A 19,178-nucleotide genomic window follows, 5' to 3' on the forward strand; every position below is an offset into this window, starting at 1 on the left:
GGGCGTGTGCATATGATGTGTGAGCGAGGTTAGTACCTAGTCAGGTCAGCAAGCAAGCGTCAAAGCCTGAAACACAGTAGATTTGTACGATTGACAACCCGTGAGGTTTGCTCGAGGTGATTGCTTGACTCGCTGCACCAAGCATCAGGAGTGGCGCGGGATGACCCCCCATTTGTTCCATCCGCCTCGGCGGAAGGGCTGAGCATAGGTCGAGTCATAAGGAGACACCGGCGTACCAAAAGTTCTGACAAGATATGGCGCAATGCACGGGCATACGACTCCGTCGAAGGCAACGATGGAGCCTAGTATAGTGCTTCGCCAGGGTGTTTGCGCCTCTCATCGAGAAACCCTGCAGGCACTTGGGACTTGAGAGAAGGGCGGAAAGAGCTGATCTCACCAGAGGAGGCGTTCCATGAATATCTGCTCTTTGGGCAGCTTTTACAGACCTCTTCTCAGACCTACAAGCATCCCTTCTAGTCTTCAACTTCGCAATCCCATCATCTCTTTTACCGTGGACCACATTACCTCTACCACTTCATTCTCAACCATCTCCGTATTTTTCCTCTCAGTCGAGCTCCGCAATGGCGATACAGAAATTGAACAACGGCAACATGCCGCCAGCTACGCAAAAGGCGCTGAAAGTCCAAGGGGCAGGGAGTGTCGAACTGCAAGATGCCTGTCCTGTGCCTCAGCCAAAGATTGATGAGGTCTTGGTGAAGGTCGTCTGCATTGGCATCAACCCGTTTGACTGGAAATCACTGGATATGTCTCCATCCCCAGGCTCCACTTGGGGCTGTGACTTTTCTGGGCAGGTCGTTTCTGTCGGGACAGAGTGCAAGAAGCACTTCAAGCCTGGTGATCGAGTTGCAGGCGCATCCCCGGGCAACAGCGCTGACGACCCTCACAACGGTGGATTTGCCGAGTATGTGAGCGTCCCAGAAGCTTTATTGTTCGACATCCCTTCTTCAATGGGTTTTGAAGAAGCTGCCACACTGGGGTGCGGTATGCTCACCATCGGTCTTTCTCTATACCACGTCATGAAACTCCCATTGCCGCACGCCAACAAAGCCTCTGGTGACGGCGAGCCTCAGTATGTGCTTATTTACGGTGGCGGAACCGCGACGGGCACGTTGGCCATTCAAGCCGCGAAGCTGTGAGTATACTTGAGCAATTCATGAGATTGACACGGCCAAGCCAGAGGCTGACATAGACCGCAGTTCAGGCATGATCCCTATCACGACCTGCTCGCCACACAACTTTGAGCGGGTGAAGTTGCTCGGTGCCGCACAAGTATGGGACTACCATTCGCCTTCCTGCGCTTCCGACATACGCGCTTGCACGAACGACCGTCTGATGTACGTGCTTGACTGCATCACTGACAGCGGGAGCATGAAGATCTGCTACGGGGCCATCGGAAGCGAAGGTGGCCGATATGTGGGCCTCGACCAGTTTCCCATCCGTGGGCACACGCGTCGCAACGTGCGTCCTGACTGGATCATCTCCTGGACGGTTCTCGGCAAGCCGATCAACTGGAAAAAGCCATATCGACGCGATGCTAAGCCAAAGGACAAGGCATTCGGGGAGCTTTGGGGTCCGATCACTCAGCGGGTACTAGATGCGGGGGATATCACGACGCACCCAATCGAAGTGAGCGACGAGGGACTTGCAGGGGTTGCGAAAGGAGCCGAGAGGATCAAGCTGGGGAAAGCAGGTGGAAAGAAGTTGGTGTACCGCGTAGCCACGCCCGTAGCAGTCGCATGATCGACAGAGGTGTGCCATCTTCTCGGGACCGGGAAACAAGAATCTTTACCGAGTTAGCTGTGGGTTTGTAGCAATTGAAAGACTGCCATAAGCACTATCAAGTGCCGATTGTTTCTCAAGTACTAAGACATGAAATGAATACGGTCTCCCTAGGATGGTGCCAACAAGTTTTGGATGACATCCTGGCTAGCATGGTACGAGGGGGTGTCGTGATGAGGAAAGGCGATGATGGGTTGTGGTGTGGATGTTGAGGCGTGTAGTTCCATTGAAGCGCGCCACTGTCTCCACTCACCCAACTCGAGCCGCCCAATTGCCGCGATCCACTCCACGGGAAATCCTTCGAGCGCTGGCCGAAGGGGATAATTCCATATGCAATTAGCAGTGTACGAAGTCCAAGCTGGGTTAAGCGCTTATCCGACTCCTTCGCCGAGACCTGCTGTTGATGTCTCTCACCTTTCCAGAGACTTTTCGTCTCGGCTAGTAGCCAAGGTTCCATATCATCGACGATCCATCCTGGTGTTTCCTTGGATACAGATCCTTCTCGTAAGGTATCTCGAAAGTTCTTCAGGTTAGGCCCACAAGACTGAGTCGCTGACGGTAGCTCCGCGCCGTGTCCCCAAGGACTGTACAGAGCATGCAGGCATTGCTTCATCCCTGAATAGGGCAGCTGATTCTTTTCTTCATCGTGAAATCATGCTGTCTTGCAGTGAAGGTTATGTCTGATAGCCAGAATCATCCATGGCCAGAGCTTTCTAGTGTAAATCAAAGTGCAACGACAGCCGATTTACCATCCTTTGGGAATGCGATCCCTGTCCGTGAAGAGCCCAGGTCGCGTATTTACGTCCCCGAAGGTGACTTACAAGGTAGATCTAGATCAGCAAGTCCCTGGAATAGAAGCTCTGACACTCGACTTACACAATCAACTTTCATGCAGATACACCATTAACAGCCTTAGTTCCACGCCCTGAGCTCCGATCGCAGAGTAAACTCTCACATATTCACCCCGCACTCAATCTTGTTTGTCGACAACTCTAACATCTACCTTTGACTGCTTCACACAACCTCTGGTCCAATGTCCTTTACATCTTTTGCAATTACAGTACCGCTACCACCATCTTTCCTGGGTCAAGATGTTGCACCTATTCAACGTCTCGTTGACAGCCTTATACGGTTTCGTTATTCTCTATCTTCTCAACAAGATATGGGACAATATCAATTACTCTCGAAAGACTAAGGCTTTCAAATGTGGCGAGATCAAGACTTACTCCCACTGGGACCCTGTTTGGGGCATGGACTTTGTGATGTCCATGAGCCGTGCTTTCAAGCAGCATAGATGGCTGTCCTGGATGGAGGAGACTTGGGCTGCTCAGGGTACCAAAACCTTCAAAGCGCGGTTCCTCGGCATGCGCATGGTCTACTCTTCCGAAATGGAGAATATGAAGGCCATGAGCACTAGCCAGTGGGAAGAATTTGTACTTGAGCCCATACGAGTCGACAACGGCGTCGCAACTCCGTTCACTGGAAAAGGCGTAAGTACTTCGGATGGCCAGTTTTGGCACTACAGTCGGGGCGTTATCAAGCCATACTTTGAGAGACAAGCTTTTGCCAACGTTGCCAGACTTCAGCCATTCACTGACCGAATGCTGGATCTGATACCCACGAATGGGAACACTTTTGACTTCCAAGTCTTGATCAGAAGATGGGTTAGTTGTGCCTTCTCCAGCTTGCTTGAAAAACACCCAGCTCATCATGATTCTGTCTTCTTTTGCAGTTTTTAGACACCTCCACAGAGTTCCTTTTCGGCCGTAGTCGTGACAGTCTTCAAAATCCCGAAAAAGAAGACGTCATGCTCGCCATGGTCGACATTATGCGTGGCGCTCGCGTACGACTGACCATGGGGAAGTTTATGTTCCTTCACCGGGATCCAAAGTGGTACGAGAGCATTCGTCTCGTGCACAAGTTCATGAATGAATACATCGACGAGACCTTCGATGAACTCAAGCAGCGGAATGAGTTCCCTGACAAGTTTGCCGACAAACCGGAACGCACGGATTTACTATGGGACATGGCGCACCAGATAGAGGACAAGATACTCCTACGAGATCAAATCACCGCCGTCTGGGTTCCCAGCAATGAGACGACTAGTATCCACATTTCCAACGCCATATTTGCTCTCGCTCGTCATTCGGAAGTTTGGAAGCGACTGCAGAGAGAGGTGAAGGATACGTTTGACGAAAGCGAGGAAATCACTTTTTCCAAACTCCGGGGGATGCAGTACATGAATTGGGTTATCAACGAAGGTTAGCAATCTGCTCCGAAGAGTTGTAGACCACATCTTACTAACGACGTCGCCGTAGTGCATCGAATCATGCCCAACGGCATTCAGATGATTCGCGTTGCCGCTCATGATACCACCCTTCCACGGGGTGGTGGCCCGGACGGCAAACAGCCCATTTTTTGTGCCAAAGGCGATATTGTCCACAGCAATCGCTATCTCATGCACCGGGATTCTGACTATTGGGGCCCAGATGCGGCCGAGTTCCGCCCCGAGCGCTGGAAAAGCGTCAGGCCATTGTGGCATTTCGTGCCCTTTGGCGGCGGGCCACGCATCTGCCCAGCTCATATCCTCGTAGCTACGGAGACCGCGTATGTTCTGACACGCTTTTGCCAGAGGTTCAAAAACCTCGAAGCTAGAGATGATCGACCTTATGTTCCTGTTATGAGGGTTGGGCCAAGCAGCCTGCACGGCGTCAAGGTTGCAGTCACCCCGCGATAGATTTCAAGTTACGAGCTGGAACAAAAAGCAACTTGAAGCGATCTCGCGGCTTCCAGATCAGTCGAAAATCTGATACATAGGCCCAGTTTCTACCAATACTAAATTTCGAATTCACTCTATCTACCTCCTGCTTCCATGACAACATTTTCAGTGTAATCCATGACTTTCTGCATCCAATCATCATCGCACGTTAAAGTCTCCAGAACCTCATTGCGAGAAGATGTGCTCCCGTCTGCCAGCACCAGATAAAAGCCACTACATGGTCCATGACATAAAGCTTGATCATTAACATTGATCTTGGCACGCAAAATCATTTCACGGCTGGGATATCGCTCGCTGGTCGCGTTGAAAGCCTGTCTTTGCCCACACTCGTCTTCACTCATAGCAACCATTTGATAAAGGGGACCAACTACCGCCTCAACCATTCTGCCAAGGACACCTCCACTACCCAAGAGATTAGATAGGAAGCTCGTAGAAACCCAACCAGGATAGACGTGAAGGAACGAAATCCTAGGATGGGCCTTGGCGAGAAACATGAGAGCAAGGCTGTGAATAGTGGTGACTTGGTCAACAGCTCTTGGCGCGGTGTAATTCCCCTCCAGCCGAAGTCCCAAGTCGCCTCCTTCAGTGAAGAGTGGCTTTTCGTGCCCACCGGCCAAGACAGAGACAATGCGGGGTTCGTTGGCTCTCAAGAGGCTAGACATGAGTCCCTGGATCAATCGGATGCGGATGTAGTGGGACAGAGCGAAGCAAATGTCAAGGCGCTCTTCTGTATCTAGGTTCCCGATGGTCAGATAGACTCTTACGAACAGCCCGGGACGATGTTGCAGTACGAAGCCACTAGCCTCCCACAGAACAGGGAAGGGGCGTGAAGATGGAAATCAGGCAACAAAGCTGAAAATTGACATTCTGAATAAACTCACAATGTGGTCCCCCAAAGGCCAACGATCCTGGACTCATGTAAAGCAAGTCTACATGGGGCTCACGTCGTATGATGTTCTCACAGACGGCAATGACATTCCGGAGGAGCGCTATCTCGGTCTCAATGAAATGGATGCTGACTGAGGGGTTACTCCGTCGCAAGGCGGCGATGTGAAGGGCAAAACTGGCTTTCGATCGACCGATTACGTAGAAGCGCGGTGACACAAGACTGACGGTGAGAACTTTGAGGGTAGCGAGGCCAATGCCACTGGTGGCTCCGGCAAACACGGCTACGAACCCTGCTTCCCTTGCTGACAATGAGGCGTTATGTTTGAGGACGGAAAGTAACGAAGGCATTTCGTCAGAAACTACATGTAAGAATAAGGGGTCGGAAAGGATGCAGTTGGGGTGTATCGATGGGACCATCCACTGTCATGAAAGCTGGTTGTAGTATACCCAGAAATCAACTCACCCTACGCATGAAGCCATTCATTTATGTCGTCTAGATATGCATTTAAAACGATTACCATCCTTTCTAACGTAGATACTGTACATTAAAGTTCAGACGTAATTCATGCCTAAATAGGCTGACATGAAACATGACCAGCCACAATGTCGGAACAGCCGCCGAGACATGCTTCGATCGTATCAGTCTTACCTCATTATAATATGTAGATTGTGTTCCACAAGTTTTCAACAGCTTTCCATTGAGACATGCATGTGCCAGGATTCTCCTCCTTGGGTGAAGTTTGAACATACACGCCAAGGATGAGACAAATCTCGTAAAACTCCAACAGTATTGGTCTATGGATTGTCGAAACTTGATGCCTTGCTCGGAAGCGCAGTACACACAAACTTCCAACGGCAACTAGGCACCAAGGATGTGACCCCTGCGGGTGTAGTGTCGATCAGGGCTAGATGCATCTACACAGCGCCAGGGAGCAAACCCAAAGTCCCGTACGTGCGGATGAGACCATACTAGATGAACTAAAGATAAGGCTGCTGCTGGAACTTTAGTCCTCACTGCCTGCATTTCCCCGTCCAGCTCCTTGTCAGACCACACATTTGGGTGGCTGTCAGGTTGACATATTGTCAGCTTGGTTGGATGAGTACCGAATAGACACGTTGGGTCGTGCGAAATTCGTAAGCGCGAGCGGGACGGTGCGAAGGAGAAGAATTGTGCACCCCACATGTCCGAAGGATTCAAGAGACCGCCCTGGAAGACCAGCCCAAATTCACGTAACAGGGGCAACCAATGCTCCCAGTCCTTCCCGAGTCTGTTTAGGGTAGGATCGAAAAGAATACCTGCTTTGGGAGAATTGCGTATTAGTGGACGTTGCCAAGGATTCACCGGCAACTTGAAGTAGACAAATGCTTTCTGGAATTAGCTATACCTTGTAGACATGCCAAGACACTCTGTGCTCCATCGCTTAGAGTAATGGTTCGAGATCTTGATCATCGGAAAATGCGGGCTATTCGCAGGCAGAAGCGTGCCATTCTCATGGGTTCAGTGCACGATATGTTTGCATTGCTAGGATCACTCCCTTTGAAAACCAGGATCTAATGGTTGTGACCCGAGTCAGGATTCGTCATCAGGTAGGTTCTTTCATGTGGATGAAGCAAACAACTGGCTTCACATTTGCATTTGGAAACCCAACAGTCAGTAATTGCTTCTCGGACATGATCCTGTATTACAGATGTGTGTCTGATGGTGCTAGTAAAAGAAATTCAATCTCTGGAACTTGGATTATTGTCGATGCCATTATAGGAATTCTTGGCGGACAATTGAAGCACTGCAAAGATCGCATTGGACTGTATCACCAGAATTCATTTGGAACCAAAATGTCCTCCCAAACCTACGTCAACCACACTCAAGTTACTCCTGGCGTAAATTGGGACCACATTACTACCAATTGGCAAGCTCTCACTGCAACATCGCGTCTCACATTTACAGTCGCTGTCATTTGCACCGGAGCGTACATCATCTCTATCGTCAAAGAGCTCTACTTCTCGCCGTTATCTTCATTCCCTGGTCCGAAACTTTGCGCAGTCTCTCGGATTCCCCATCTCATTGCCACAGTTCGAGGACGCCAGCTTCCATGGCTGATTAAACTCCACAACCAATACGGCGGTGTCGTCCGTATCGCCCCCGACGCCCTCACTTTCACAGACGAGCGTGCTTGGTTCGACATCTGCGGCGCCACCAAAGCAGCCAAAGATGGCATGGCCAAAGACCCTCGTCTCGCAGCCCTCGTAGGAGGCGACCTTGTCAATCCCGACCCCGCGAAGCCACGATCTCAACAGACGCACAGTCTCATGCGCAAGGCAATGGTGCCGGCTCTAAAGCGCGATAACGTCAAGAAGATCGAGGGCATGATCAATGGCCACATCAACGAGTACCTTTCCTTTATGGAGTCCGCCAATGGTGCCGCTATCGACATGCGCGACATGAACAGCTTTCTGATTTGCGACCTCATAGCGGATTTGTTTCTCGGCGAGTCTCTCCATCTCTTCTCAGACCCAAAATTCGTACCTTGGGTGCATTCTTTCGACCGGTTTGCCAAGGGTGTCACAATCCTAGCCGTCTTGAACCGGTTTCCGTTTCTTCACAAGATTCTACTTTTTGCCGTTCACAAATGGGGAAGCGGCGAGCGTGAATCTTTCATGGCTCCAATCTTTGAACGCTTTGATCGCCGTGTCGCCCTATCAACAGCGAGGCATGACATGCTACAGATGGTCTTGGATGGAGAGTCCGAAACCGGCGGACGACAAGGAACGATGCCCCTAGAACTGCTGAGGGAATTTGCTCCATTCCTGATGCTTGGTGGTTGCGAGGCCATGCCGACTGTACTCACGGGATTCGTCTATTTTGTCTCGCGTGCGGAAAACCGCGCTATCAAGGAGCGCTTGCTTGAGGAGGTCAGGACTGTGTTCAAAACCGAGGCGGATATCACCATGGACAGACTCAGCAGTTCTCAAAAGGATCTGTCTTACCTAGAGGCATGTCTGCAAGAGTCAATTCGGTGCTACTCGCCAGCGGCAACTGGCACAGATCGCTGCGTTCCTTTATCGGGAGCTCAGATTGCGGGCAAGTTTGTACCTGGGAATACTGTTGTCATGATGCTGCATCAGGTCACCTACTCAGTGGAGCGCAACTTTGCCAGACCTGAGGAATTTGTTCCTGATCGATGGCTCCCGGATGATCGAGGACGACCAAAAGACTGTCTAGGCGATAACAAAGGAAGCGTGCACCCCTTCTCAGTTGGGCCCCAGTCGTGCTTCGGCCAAGAGTTAGTCTTACCGCCCCCGTTGCAAGGTCTGGTTGAATTATACTGAAACTCTATAGGTTGAGCTTTTATGTTCTACGCATGACCCTGTGTAAACTACTGTTCAATTATGACGTAGCCTTGGACGCTGCGTCTGAGAATTGGCTGGATCGCCAACTCACTTATAGCACACGGTCGAAGCCGCCTCTAATGGCAGTCATCAAACGGTCCAAGACGTATTAAGAAGCGAGATGAATATTGGGATCCTGGTTCCATGCCAATTTATCTCCAGAATACATGTAGTGCCAACGTTGAAATTGATGGGGTCTTCGAGTCATCCATAGCAATCTAATAGCTTTGCCACATCACAGCATGAACCAAGCTTGAGTAGAATGCCATGACCTCACTGAGTCTTGAATTGTAAAGGCCCCAAAGGTACACAAGATGTGATCAACACATTATCGGTATGCGTTCAGTTAATCTGCAGGGCTTTTCCATCCTTTTTACAGGGAATTAGCTATTGCATTTGTAGTATAGCAATGCGTTGACAACTCTGTAAATGGATGGTTAGGGATACCGAAAAACTTTATCACGGACTTTGAATTACTACGGTATCTTGTAAGCGAACTTCCGAGTGTTTCCTTCCGTTCAATTACAATTGCTCGAAGACGCGAGCTCTTATCCCTTCCGAATCTAGCGGAGGCATTCCGACAAAGAAATCATGCGCAAGCTCAACGTCACGCCGTGTAGTCTGATAAAGTTCGAAGTCAAACCTAGAGAATATCGTGGCAACAGTGAGATACAGCTCGGCATAGGCAAGGTTCACACCAATACATTGCCGGCTGCCTCGCGCAAAAGGCACGAAATTGCGCATGAGCCTCGTTTTATCATCGATCCAACGTTGGGGGTTGAATTGGTCTGCGTTGTTCCAGTGCGCTTTGTTCGTATGAAGAAGGTATGAGGAAGAGCTCATAACGGTCTACGAAGATTGGTAAGTATAAGACCGAGTAAGTTTGGACTGTGTTGTACTTACACCTCGCGGTAGCCTGTAGCCAGAGTACATTAGGTCTTCGGTAGGAGCATACCGCGGAAGACGACCCGGTACTCCATAAGACAGTCTTATGCCCTCTTGTATGACACCAGTCTGGGCTTTCATGTTAGCGAAGAAGCGACTTAATTACTCGCTATTATGGAACATGACAACTGACCAGATATGGGAGAGGCTCCAATTTTGCCACAGTGAAAGGTGGGCTCACAGACTTGAGCTCAGCTCGGAGGGTCTTAAGCATAGGCGGGTTCTCCGTGAGATAATAGCTCAAGACCGTCAAGGCCGCGGCAGTGGTTTCCGTGCCGGCACCTAAAAAGATCGCCGCTTCGGCTTTAAAGCGCTCGAGAGTCTTGTCAGACTCCGGCAGTTGTTTGCTGTCTCTCATCTCATGGAAAACTGTTCGTATCGTATCGGGCTTGTCTTTGGCAAGGACCTCCGTGATCTGCCCAGAGATCTTCTTGTCATAGTCTGCAAGAGGCTGAAGCTTAGGATCGATCTTTGCTAGGACACTGATGGGAATTTTCTGGATCAAGTCGAAGAGCCAAGGAAACATGCGGCCAATGGGGTGACCTTGCGGCATCTCATGGAAAAAGTCAAGAAACTCTTTGCCGAACTTGTCTTGTTTGAGGTTGTCCATGCTCTCGCCGAAACAGTACTGGCCGATGACGTCCATGGTGAGGCCACTATAGAGCTCTTTGAAGTCTATGACCGCCCCAGATTCAGCAAGGCCACTCATTCGACCAGCCAATTGATTGATAGTCTGAACGATGAGAGGTTCCAGAGCACGGATTGACTGCTTAGAGAATGATCCAGACAGCGCCGATCTGCGAATCCGATGTCTTTCGGCGCTATAGGTGTCAAACATGCTCTCATCTTGGGTGGCCATGAACCGAATCTTATTCCGAGGTCGATGTGGTCCACTAGCGTAGATCTCGTCGTAAAATGTGATGTCGTTGATATGAACTTCGCGAGGGTTGATCCTGACTATGGGACCGTACTTGGCATGCAAGTCCTGGATTTTCCACAGAAAGCGCCCACGACAGATGGCATCGTAGTAGAATTCGTACAAAAATGTTATCGCGGCAAGTTTCGGGCCGGGAATGTTTCTCAGCGGTGAAAAAAATAAGCGGTAGGCCACCACAATGATAGAATAGTGCAGTAGAAGTAACACCAAAGCTTTGAATGTGCTCAGTGAATCCCAAGTGAAGTCCATCATGGAAGCTGTTCACCGCAGAGTGCAAAAAGTGTTTTGGGGCACCAAAAATGCTCAGAATGACTGGAAACTCAAGGATAATGCCACCGCAACTCAGATTCATGAAAGAATACGGCCGCTAAACCAAGGAATCAAGAATAGATTCTACAAGGCAATGATTCGGGCCAGCGGTCGCCGAGCTTAAGCTTTCGGCGTAATATTCGCCTTGATTCAGTCATAGATGTTCCATGACCTAATTCGCACGGAAGACTAGGAAGCAATGTCTGAGAAAATATCGTCAGATGATTGCATGAGAGATGATACCCATGAATACAAAGGGTGACTGTCATCAAAAGTTCCCGCACCACTCTTTACGAAGCCCCCATGAGGAAGACCAATAATTATTGGGAGGGGTGCGTCGTACTATCTACAGACTGGGATATTCCATCCTTCATGCCGAGCGGCAAAGGATGGCCTGCAAGTGACTAGTTAGATCCTTCGGGACCGGGGCATAAGAGAGGGGTGGTGGCGGGGGTTGATGAGAGCTATCCCATTGACGGGGCGAAGTGTCAAGGGGTATCTCCAAAGTCCCTCAACGTCATTTATGCAACTATCCGTAAGTTCACACCAGCATAGTTCCACTTCGACGTCGTTACGCCCTAATGTCTCACCTTGGCGAATCCTCCGTGGCTTACCGGAACGTTGCCTGCTGCCTGATGTTTACTAGACTTGGCAGGAAATGGAATAGGGACTTGAGGATTAGCCTGTCTGAGATACAAGCTCTTAGAGCTTTTGTAACCGCCAAGATTAGACAACGGGACATGACGAAATAAACATGATTGAAATAAACATAATTAAGCAATGGCCTCAACACATCACCAGAAAAGGTTGTGAGTTCATCTTCCAGCTGCGCACCACATTCTCACTTCCTCTTTACAACTCGTTTTGAAAACCCAAGTTCATTCTAAGCTTCGTCGACCAACATGGCTACTACAAACACCGCTGCCCCTCCGCAAGCCGAGCTTGATGCCGGCATCGCCAACGGCACTGGCATGGACGAACTCATGGCAGATGCTAAAAAACGTGGCCTGGAAGAAGAAATCTCCCGCTTGACTGATAACCACCTCGTCTACACAGATGCTGCCGGTGGAAAGCTGTCCTTCATTCCAATCGATTGGAAGAAGCCCGGTCTCAGGGTCTTGGACTCCGCAACGGCAGATGGTATGAGTTTTTCCACATGCAGCTGTGCATGTTATGGCTGACCATCGGATTAGGCATCTGGCTGCAGGACCTTCGGAAGCAAGCTGGACCTGCCGCTGAACAGCAAACCTTCATTGGCACTGACCTAGTTGAAGCACTTTTCCCCAATCCTCGACCCGATGGCATCGAGTTCTATAAACAGTCTATCACCGAGGCCTGGCCTGTCGAGTGGCAAGAATCATTTGATGTTGTCCACCAGCGCCAGGTGCTGGGCTTTTGCGGCAACTTCGCTCTCGAGCAGGCTGTTGCCAATCTCTGCGCGTTGGCTAAGCCGGGGGGTTGGGTTGAGCTTGTCGAGCTTGACTGTGACCAGAGTCTGTTGGGCGAAGGCACAGTCGCTCGCGAGTTCTTCCATCTGCTGGAGCAGATTTGGATCATCAAGAAGATGGGCGGGAACTTTGGTCCCAATTTGAAGGACTGGATGGAAGCGGCCGGTCTCGAGAACGTTCAGGTCGATGTCTTGGCATGTAAGGTTGGTGCTAAGGCGAAGCCTGAGCTCAAAGAAGCTAGCATCAATGGCGCTGCTGGCGCTGGTCCTATGATCGTGGCTATGGCCCGGAGTAAGTTCCCAATCGCACGCCCGTTTTCTTTGCTTAGGCTAACGTCAGGCTCAGCCCTGCCAGAGCTTCAGGGGTTCTCGCCCGAACAACTCGACACGCTCGATGCCAGAGTTCGTCAGGAGCTGTCAGAGAAGGGTTGTGAGTTCCAAAGCTTTGCTGTTAGAGGAAGGGTGCCTGCCGGAGGATTGAAGCCCAAGTCCAAGGACTAGAGCAGATTCTTTAGCGTAGCTCGACGGATACCAATGATGAAGAAGCTGCAGCTTTACCTAGCCGCGTCAAGTAATGTACATTTCGCTCTATTATCGCGAATTGTGAACTATGTATAGGCTACTCAAGTACCTACTGGTTCAATCTCATGAAATAAACAATATAAAATCGAAGTTACCCGCGTAGCTTCTATCTTCTTTATAACATGGAGCAGATTTGCGCCCCAGGAAGCCTCGTATAGCAAATCAGTATTGAAACTCGTAACGACGGAAAATGTTATACCTAATCGAGCTGCGTCCTATATAGTATTCAGCTAGCTCTTCCTCAGGGACTGATATAAAGGGCTATTCGAGTATTGAATAACGCCTGCTGCTTACTTCAAATGCGTCACGAGAAACTAGTCAAGAGATCAGCCAACCCAAGCGAGACCCGAGACTCCACAAGATCAAACTACTAGTAATACACCAGTCAATACTTTTACTTCCGCGTCTGTCTATGGACTATGTTCAATACCTTTATTTTTCTGCGAAATTCGGCAATGATTAGATGGAAACTCGGGCTATCCTTGCACTACTTGTGGAACAAGAGGCGCCTTCGTTCTCCCTTAAACCCCGTGCGCGTTACGCGATTCGAGTAGCTATCGCTTCTTCCACCTTTCAGTCCTTCTCATTCGCATGAGGGGCGTGCTCTCCAAGCGACATTCTTCACACGCACTGCTTGATGGAAGCGTCCCTGTCGCGGGTTTCCGTCGGCGACCGGGAGATCTTGGCCAAGCAATTACGACGGGGTTGAAAAGGGCAGGCTTTCACAGGACGAAAGTCGGGCATCGGATGAGCCTGGGGCCGTACTGGCGCGTCCGTCTCCGATGCCTAAACACATAATGCTCTGTAAATCACCAGAAGGCGAACGCCGGTAGCTATAACCTCCGATCACGGAAAACGGCGTTCGCCAATCGCCGTGCTGCCAGAGCGTCTAAGGAGATTGGTCCATGACGCATATCCCACCGGCATGAATGTCTTCATCGTGCCCAGGGGCACAAAGTACGTGACTGCATTCAGACGCCCAAAGTCAATATCTCGCGGACTCAAATAAATACTATCCATCCACATCAACACCATTCAGTCTCTTTTCCGTATGAACCAATTCCTATGAACTTGTCTGCACTTATTTATACCTTTCCATCGCAACTTCAAAATGGCCATCAGCATCAAGATTCTCCAGACAGGGTCGATAAGAATCCGCCCCTCCCACCGTCATCAGCCTGCCAATAAAGCTGTACTCCTGCGCCGCCTGTCAGTCTTGCTGGACACATCCTGGACAGATCCGTTGCCTATCAACACGTACTTGATCGATCATCCAGAGGGGCCCATTCTGTTCGACTCCGGCGAGTCGCCACACAGTATGGAGCCCGGTTATTTCCCACTCTGGATGCCCTTCTTCCATCTTGCTGTCGATATCGATGTAGGAAAAGATGAGGGCATTGGCTCCCGACTTGAGCAAGAGAACCTTACTCCAGGTGACCTCAAGGCAGTCGTTTCATCCCATCTTCATCATGATCATGGTGACGGGCTGCCCGACCTCGTCGGAGCACCGGTCTGGATCACCGAAGAACATTGGCAGGCGTACAAGACGCCATTTCATGCTACAATGGAAGGGGCCGTTCCGAACCAATGGCCACCATCTTTCAAACCTTCCATTCTTCAACCAACCGGTGGCCTCAATGGTCCATGGAACCAGAGCTATCCCATCACCGAAGATGGAAAGGTCGTGGCTGTCGACACACCCGGCCATGTGCCAGGACATCTTTCGGTCATTGTTCGTGCTGATGATGTTTCGTATCTCCTACTTGGGGATGCTACATATGATCAGGACCTACTCGACCAGGAGCTTACGGATGGTGTCAACAGCAATCCGGCGCTGGCAGTTGATTCTCTCAGGAAAATCAAAGAGTTTTCTAGGAGCGGAAACGTTGTGCTGCTCCCTGCTCACGACCCGCAAGCAGCTCATCGCCTGACAGAGGAGGTCATTTACAGACCTAATATGGTCGAGGGCCCACTGAATCAAGGTTCTCTGTACACAACCCCCGGGCTGTTGCTGGTGCTTTTCGGGACTGTTGTGTTTTATGGCTGAGATTGAGACGAAGGCATTAGTGACAAGTCCCCTACGAAGTTCAGCGTCCCCGATTTCAAATCCATGCCTACTTTAAACTCCTCGGGCTTCCCTTTCCATATCCAACGACGTTGTACGCTGTCGGGTCGCGAGGCGTTTGCATTTTCTTTTCTGAGTAGTGTATTATCTAAACAGTAACCTATATCCTTTCTCGTAACTAAATATAAAAGTCAGTGGGAGGGGCGAACCTAGGTGTAGTGGGGGTTTAACGAGATCCTTACCTTATCTTTTCTCAGAATAACATTATAGCCCAACTTTCTATTATATTTCCGATATCTTAGAGAATTAATCTTCTCTTATCTATTTTTAGTATGTTTTTTATTAGTATTCGTTTTTATATTCTTATCGTTTATATAAGTAGCCTCTTGAGACGGAATTAAATAATATTAATCTTTTCAATATTATTATACATATTACTCTCTTTGTTTTCAATATAATCTTAAAAATATAAAACTAAAAGCCTATAAAATGCTTGTTTTTATAAATTATCAAATACTTTTTAAAGTCTCAATAAATTATATATATTTTCACTCTGTATGAAATTATATTTGTAAATTAAACATATCCGAATGATTGTTAAGGAATTATGTTTTAATAATAAAGCTCTTACGTTTTTAGTATATTGTGATCAATAATTCGTAGCTGCTGCTTATACTAGTAACGGCTACTTCTAAATAAGCCCCAGAATAAGACAGATACACTCGGGCAGTGTATTGGGCAGTGTATTTTAATGCGAACAAGGGAGTTTGTTATTGAACAAAAGGTGGTTCATTGAGGTAACAATCATGTTCAACAGTGTTCGTGTGGCGGAAGGCCATTAGCTGTTGTCAGCCTGTCGGTGTATCTCACTTTTACAAAGTCCAGCAAGCGATCCACGTCCTTTGTCGTCGTCATGAACCCAAACGAGATCCGTACGGCACCCACAGGTGCCAAAAGCCTGACGTAGTCGTCCAGAGAGTCACTCTGAATGCTGGTGAGCGGTAATAAAGCCCTCTTGTCCAGACCAAAGGCAGCTTCTCCAGCACCAGGGTTGCAGAAGCAGCCCGTTCGTAGTGATATGTTCTCGACAGAGGCTTCTTTGGCAACCAGTCTCTCATCGACGACCCTTCCACCAATGTCCAAAAAGTTGAAGCAAATCGTTCCACCTCTCAGCTTCATATCCGTCGGGCCGTATATCCTGACCATGGGAGACCCGTCACTGTGTTCGAGATTCCGTAAACGATCGAGGCACCAGCCGGTGAGGCACCTGACCCTGGTGTCGATCAACGGCATGCCAATGCCTTCCAACCAGTCCAGCCCAACAGTAACATCCGGTATTGACAAGAAGTTGACCGTTCCATCCTCAAAGGCAGCCTCATCCGGCGCCATGACATGCCAGGGAATCCCAACCGATGCCGCTGTGATGGTTCCACCTGAAAACCAAGGTCGTGAGGTGGCAAGCTTCGCCAGAGCATCGCGTCGTACAATCAGACAGCCAACGCCGGTCGGGTAGCCAAATAGCTTGTACCAGCTCGCGATGACAAACTCCGGTTGGACACCGGATCCTGCGGACAAATCGAGTCTGGAGGTCGGCAGATACGCCGCCGCATCGAGGAGCACGTCATACCCCTGCTTCTGCGCGACGCTGATCCATGACAGTGGATGACGGACGCCGCTGAAATTACTTTGGGCAGGGTACGCAAATAGACCTCTCTTTTTGGATTTGGTGTTGACCGCGTCGTCGTTGGTGGTTCGTGGGGTCAGAGCTAGTTTCGCAGCTGCAGCTGCAGCTGAGCCGAATAAGCCACCTCTGCGAAGGTTTAGTGCTGACATGAGGTCAGACGGGTCTATCCTCAGCTCCGGGGCGCGGACTGGAACGTAAGTGGTTCGTGTGTGTTTTCGGCGTGCGAATTCTCGGAGGCCGTTGACGGAGTTGTGGTTGTCGGACGTGAGAACCAGTCTGGTTCGTCTCGTGAAGGGGTATGATTCCGCAACGAGCCGCGCGGCGCCTGTTGCGTTTGGAGTGAAGATTGCAGTGTACTCTTCCTGGGAGGCATTGAGGTAGGATAGGACGCGGGCTCGTGCCTGCTCGACGAGGTGAGTAGCGGATTGACTCGTCGGATTGATAGAGTGCGGGTTGCCGCAAAGAGTTTGCTGGAGTCGAGTCTCGTGGGCTCGGATCTGGGATCGGGCGGCGAGTCCTGCGCCTGTGAAGTCGAGGTAGACGTGGTCCTGCTCGTCGAGGTAGCCATACTCAGTAGCGCGCAGATCATCTAGCCGCGAAGTCGATACATACTCGGGGTGGCTGTCGAGAATGTTCTCCATGCTGGCCACCTCCAATATCCCAATATCGGAATGTTGGTGTTGGGGTGAAGTCCAGTCTCGATTGAATTGGGTAAGTGGTTACAATACAAGGGGGAAAGAGGAATTGGCTTAGTAGGTAGTAAGAGGAATAAGTGCGGTAGGGCTTGTCTGTCCGGAGATGTTTGTGAATACTCCAGGTACAGCGTGTCTCTGGGGCAGAAATTTGTGTATAAAAATTAGGCAGGCCCTTACTTACTTAATGGGATGGAAGGAGGAAAAGAGTGGTAGGTAGCGCCTGCCAGATAATCCCATCATTATCCGATCGTCCGAACTTATTTTGGACAACCAGCTCTATGGTATGCATCCTGGTCCTAATGAGAACCTTCTCCACTAGTATTACTTCTAGGGTGCCAGATATCAGATAGTGGAGGGTTGCATCGACCGTGGACCCGGGGGTTCGGCTAGCCCAAGCAGCTAAGACCCGTCGCCGAGTTCCATGTCAGAAGGAGAGCAGCAGCGCTTGGATGAGCCTCTCATTATTCGTCGCCTCTCTGACGGTAATGATTGGTAATATCGAACAAGAGGGCATGCACTGCGTACAAAGGTGGACTGTGCTTGGGGATATATACACCGTTCTTCTGCTTGTATGCGCAGACGTTGGGCAGACTGTTGCATTTGTCCTACCTGAATGTCTGCAGGTCCAGACTACGCGGACGACTGCGTTTCTTCGGATCCCCCATGCCGCCCATTAATTACGTGCGAAAGAAGTGCAGAACGGATGATTGGGTGGCACGACGTGTTTTCTCCCTTCACCTTTGCGAGACCCTGTGCCTGCGTTTCGGGGAATGCTGTGGCGCCCAACGTGGAATTTCCGACAAAATTGGGTCGTGAGATATTCCATTTCGGGTTACCAATTGCTGACGGCCTGACGGTCTCGGACTGGTAGACCAACCGGTTCCTGAGTGCATGTCATTCCGGTACCTCCGCGTGGGAAGGAAGATCTTCTGTAAAGAATATTGATAACGACACAAGCTCAAGAAGTGGAGGAATTTTGCAACAGGCAATGAGAATCATGTTACAAAGGGATTCCTGAATTGGATATTCTCGATCACAGCGCAAAGTGGCTCAAGAGGCACTTCGTACTTTTCGTCCTATCGCAAATTTGTTAGTTAAAAACTTCAATAAATTAGACTTGGTCACGATCATGCTGTCCACGCCGGCCTACATATGCGGCCCATGATCGTCGTTGGCGCCGCTCCAGCAGAGCGGAGACACCCGTACATCGTATCGTTGATCCCTTAGAGGTAGGCCACATGTTCAAGTGGAAGCCACTGGGATATGCAGCGGCGGTGATTTTACGGCCGGTATACTATGCGGTTGAAAGCTCGTACTTGCATACATCTTCGCTGTAAGAGCCATATATAGGCGAAAGACCGATGCACCGGACAGCATGTTGGTAACCAATGAGCGTTCAGGCCCTATTTCACAACAACATCAGCAAGCAGAACAAGTGCAGGACCTAGCTCATAATTCCATGAGAACGAACAACAGGTGTGTTCGCTTATTACGCAGCATGTTTGTATGGCATCATCGCCAACTTCTCGGACTCAAATTGTTGGTCTCCACCATGTTTTCACCGATCCACCCACGTTTTATTTTTCTCCACAAGTAGGATGTACGGCTCTCTTTACTTGGAAATACGAAAGATGGTGTGTAAGACGACTAACGAATATGT

General features: G+C 49.8%; 8 protein-coding genes across 8 annotated transcripts; 5 read left to right on the top strand and 3 right to left on the bottom strand.

Moving 5' to 3' along the window:
• Positions 1–581: 581 nt before the first annotated feature.
• CABS01_03758 (uncharacterized protein) lies at positions 582–1,761 on the top strand (the record flags this gene model as incomplete). Its single annotated transcript, XM_060537130.1, has 2 exons — positions 582–1,153; positions 1,218–1,761. The coding sequence occupies 2 exons, from the start codon at positions 582–584 to the stop codon at positions 1,759–1,761; spliced, it is 1,116 nt and encodes a 371-aa protein (XP_060391388.1).
• A 1,130-nt stretch (positions 1,762–2,891) lies between these two features.
• On the top strand, positions 2,892–4,537 carry CABS01_03759 (uncharacterized protein; the record flags this gene model as incomplete). Its single annotated transcript, XM_060537131.1, has 3 exons — positions 2,892–3,464; positions 3,533–4,061; positions 4,119–4,537. 3 exons carry the CDS (start codon positions 2,892–2,894, stop codon positions 4,535–4,537), a joined length of 1,521 nt encoding a protein of 506 aa, XP_060391389.1.
• An 802-nt stretch (positions 4,538–5,339) lies between these two features.
• Positions 5,340–5,815, bottom strand: CABS01_03760 (uncharacterized protein; the record flags this gene model as incomplete). Its single annotated transcript, XM_060537132.1, has 2 exons — positions 5,340–5,377; positions 5,461–5,815. The coding sequence occupies 2 exons, from the start codon at positions 5,813–5,815 to the stop codon at positions 5,340–5,342; spliced, it is 393 nt and encodes a 130-aa protein (XP_060391390.1).
• Positions 5,816–7,300: 1,485 nt separating this feature from the next.
• On the top strand, positions 7,301–8,967 carry CABS01_03761 (uncharacterized protein; the record flags this gene model as incomplete). Its single annotated transcript, XM_060537133.1, has 2 exons — positions 7,301–8,748; positions 8,805–8,967. The coding sequence occupies 2 exons, from the start codon at positions 7,301–7,303 to the stop codon at positions 8,965–8,967; spliced, it is 1,611 nt and encodes a 536-aa protein (XP_060391391.1).
• A 409-nt stretch (positions 8,968–9,376) lies between these two features.
• On the bottom strand, positions 9,377–10,985 carry CABS01_03762 (uncharacterized protein; the record flags this gene model as incomplete). Its single annotated transcript, XM_060537134.1, has 3 exons — positions 9,377–9,703; positions 9,758–9,868; positions 9,933–10,985. 3 exons carry the CDS (start codon positions 10,983–10,985, stop codon positions 9,377–9,379), a joined length of 1,491 nt encoding a protein of 496 aa, XP_060391392.1.
• A 962-nt stretch (positions 10,986–11,947) lies between these two features.
• On the top strand, positions 11,948–12,993 carry CABS01_03763 (uncharacterized protein; the record flags this gene model as incomplete). Its single annotated transcript, XM_060537135.1, has 3 exons — positions 11,948–12,185; positions 12,239–12,784; positions 12,839–12,993. 3 exons carry the CDS (start codon positions 11,948–11,950, stop codon positions 12,991–12,993), a joined length of 939 nt encoding a protein of 312 aa, XP_060391393.1.
• A 1,192-nt stretch (positions 12,994–14,185) lies between these two features.
• On the top strand, positions 14,186–15,121 carry CABS01_03764 (metallo-beta-lactamase superfamily protein; the record flags this gene model as incomplete). Its single annotated transcript, XM_060537136.1, has 1 exon — positions 14,186–15,121. The coding sequence occupies one exon, from the start codon at positions 14,186–14,188 to the stop codon at positions 15,119–15,121; it is 936 nt and encodes a 311-aa protein (XP_060391394.1).
• An 828-nt stretch (positions 15,122–15,949) lies between these two features.
• On the bottom strand, positions 15,950–17,464 carry CABS01_03765 (aminotransferase class-V; the record flags this gene model as incomplete). Its single annotated transcript, XM_060537137.1, has 1 exon — positions 15,950–17,464. The coding sequence occupies one exon, from the start codon at positions 17,462–17,464 to the stop codon at positions 15,950–15,952; it is 1,515 nt and encodes a 504-aa protein (XP_060391395.1).
• Positions 17,465–19,178: the final 1,714 nt, after the last annotated feature.

Source organism: Colletotrichum abscissum, assembly GCF_030869225.1.
Source record: "Colletotrichum abscissum strain IMI 504890 chromosome Unknown Scaffold_7.1, whole genome shotgun sequence".
In the NCBI taxonomy this organism is placed as follows: Eukaryota; Fungi; Ascomycota; class Sordariomycetes; order Glomerellales; family Glomerellaceae; genus Colletotrichum; species Colletotrichum abscissum.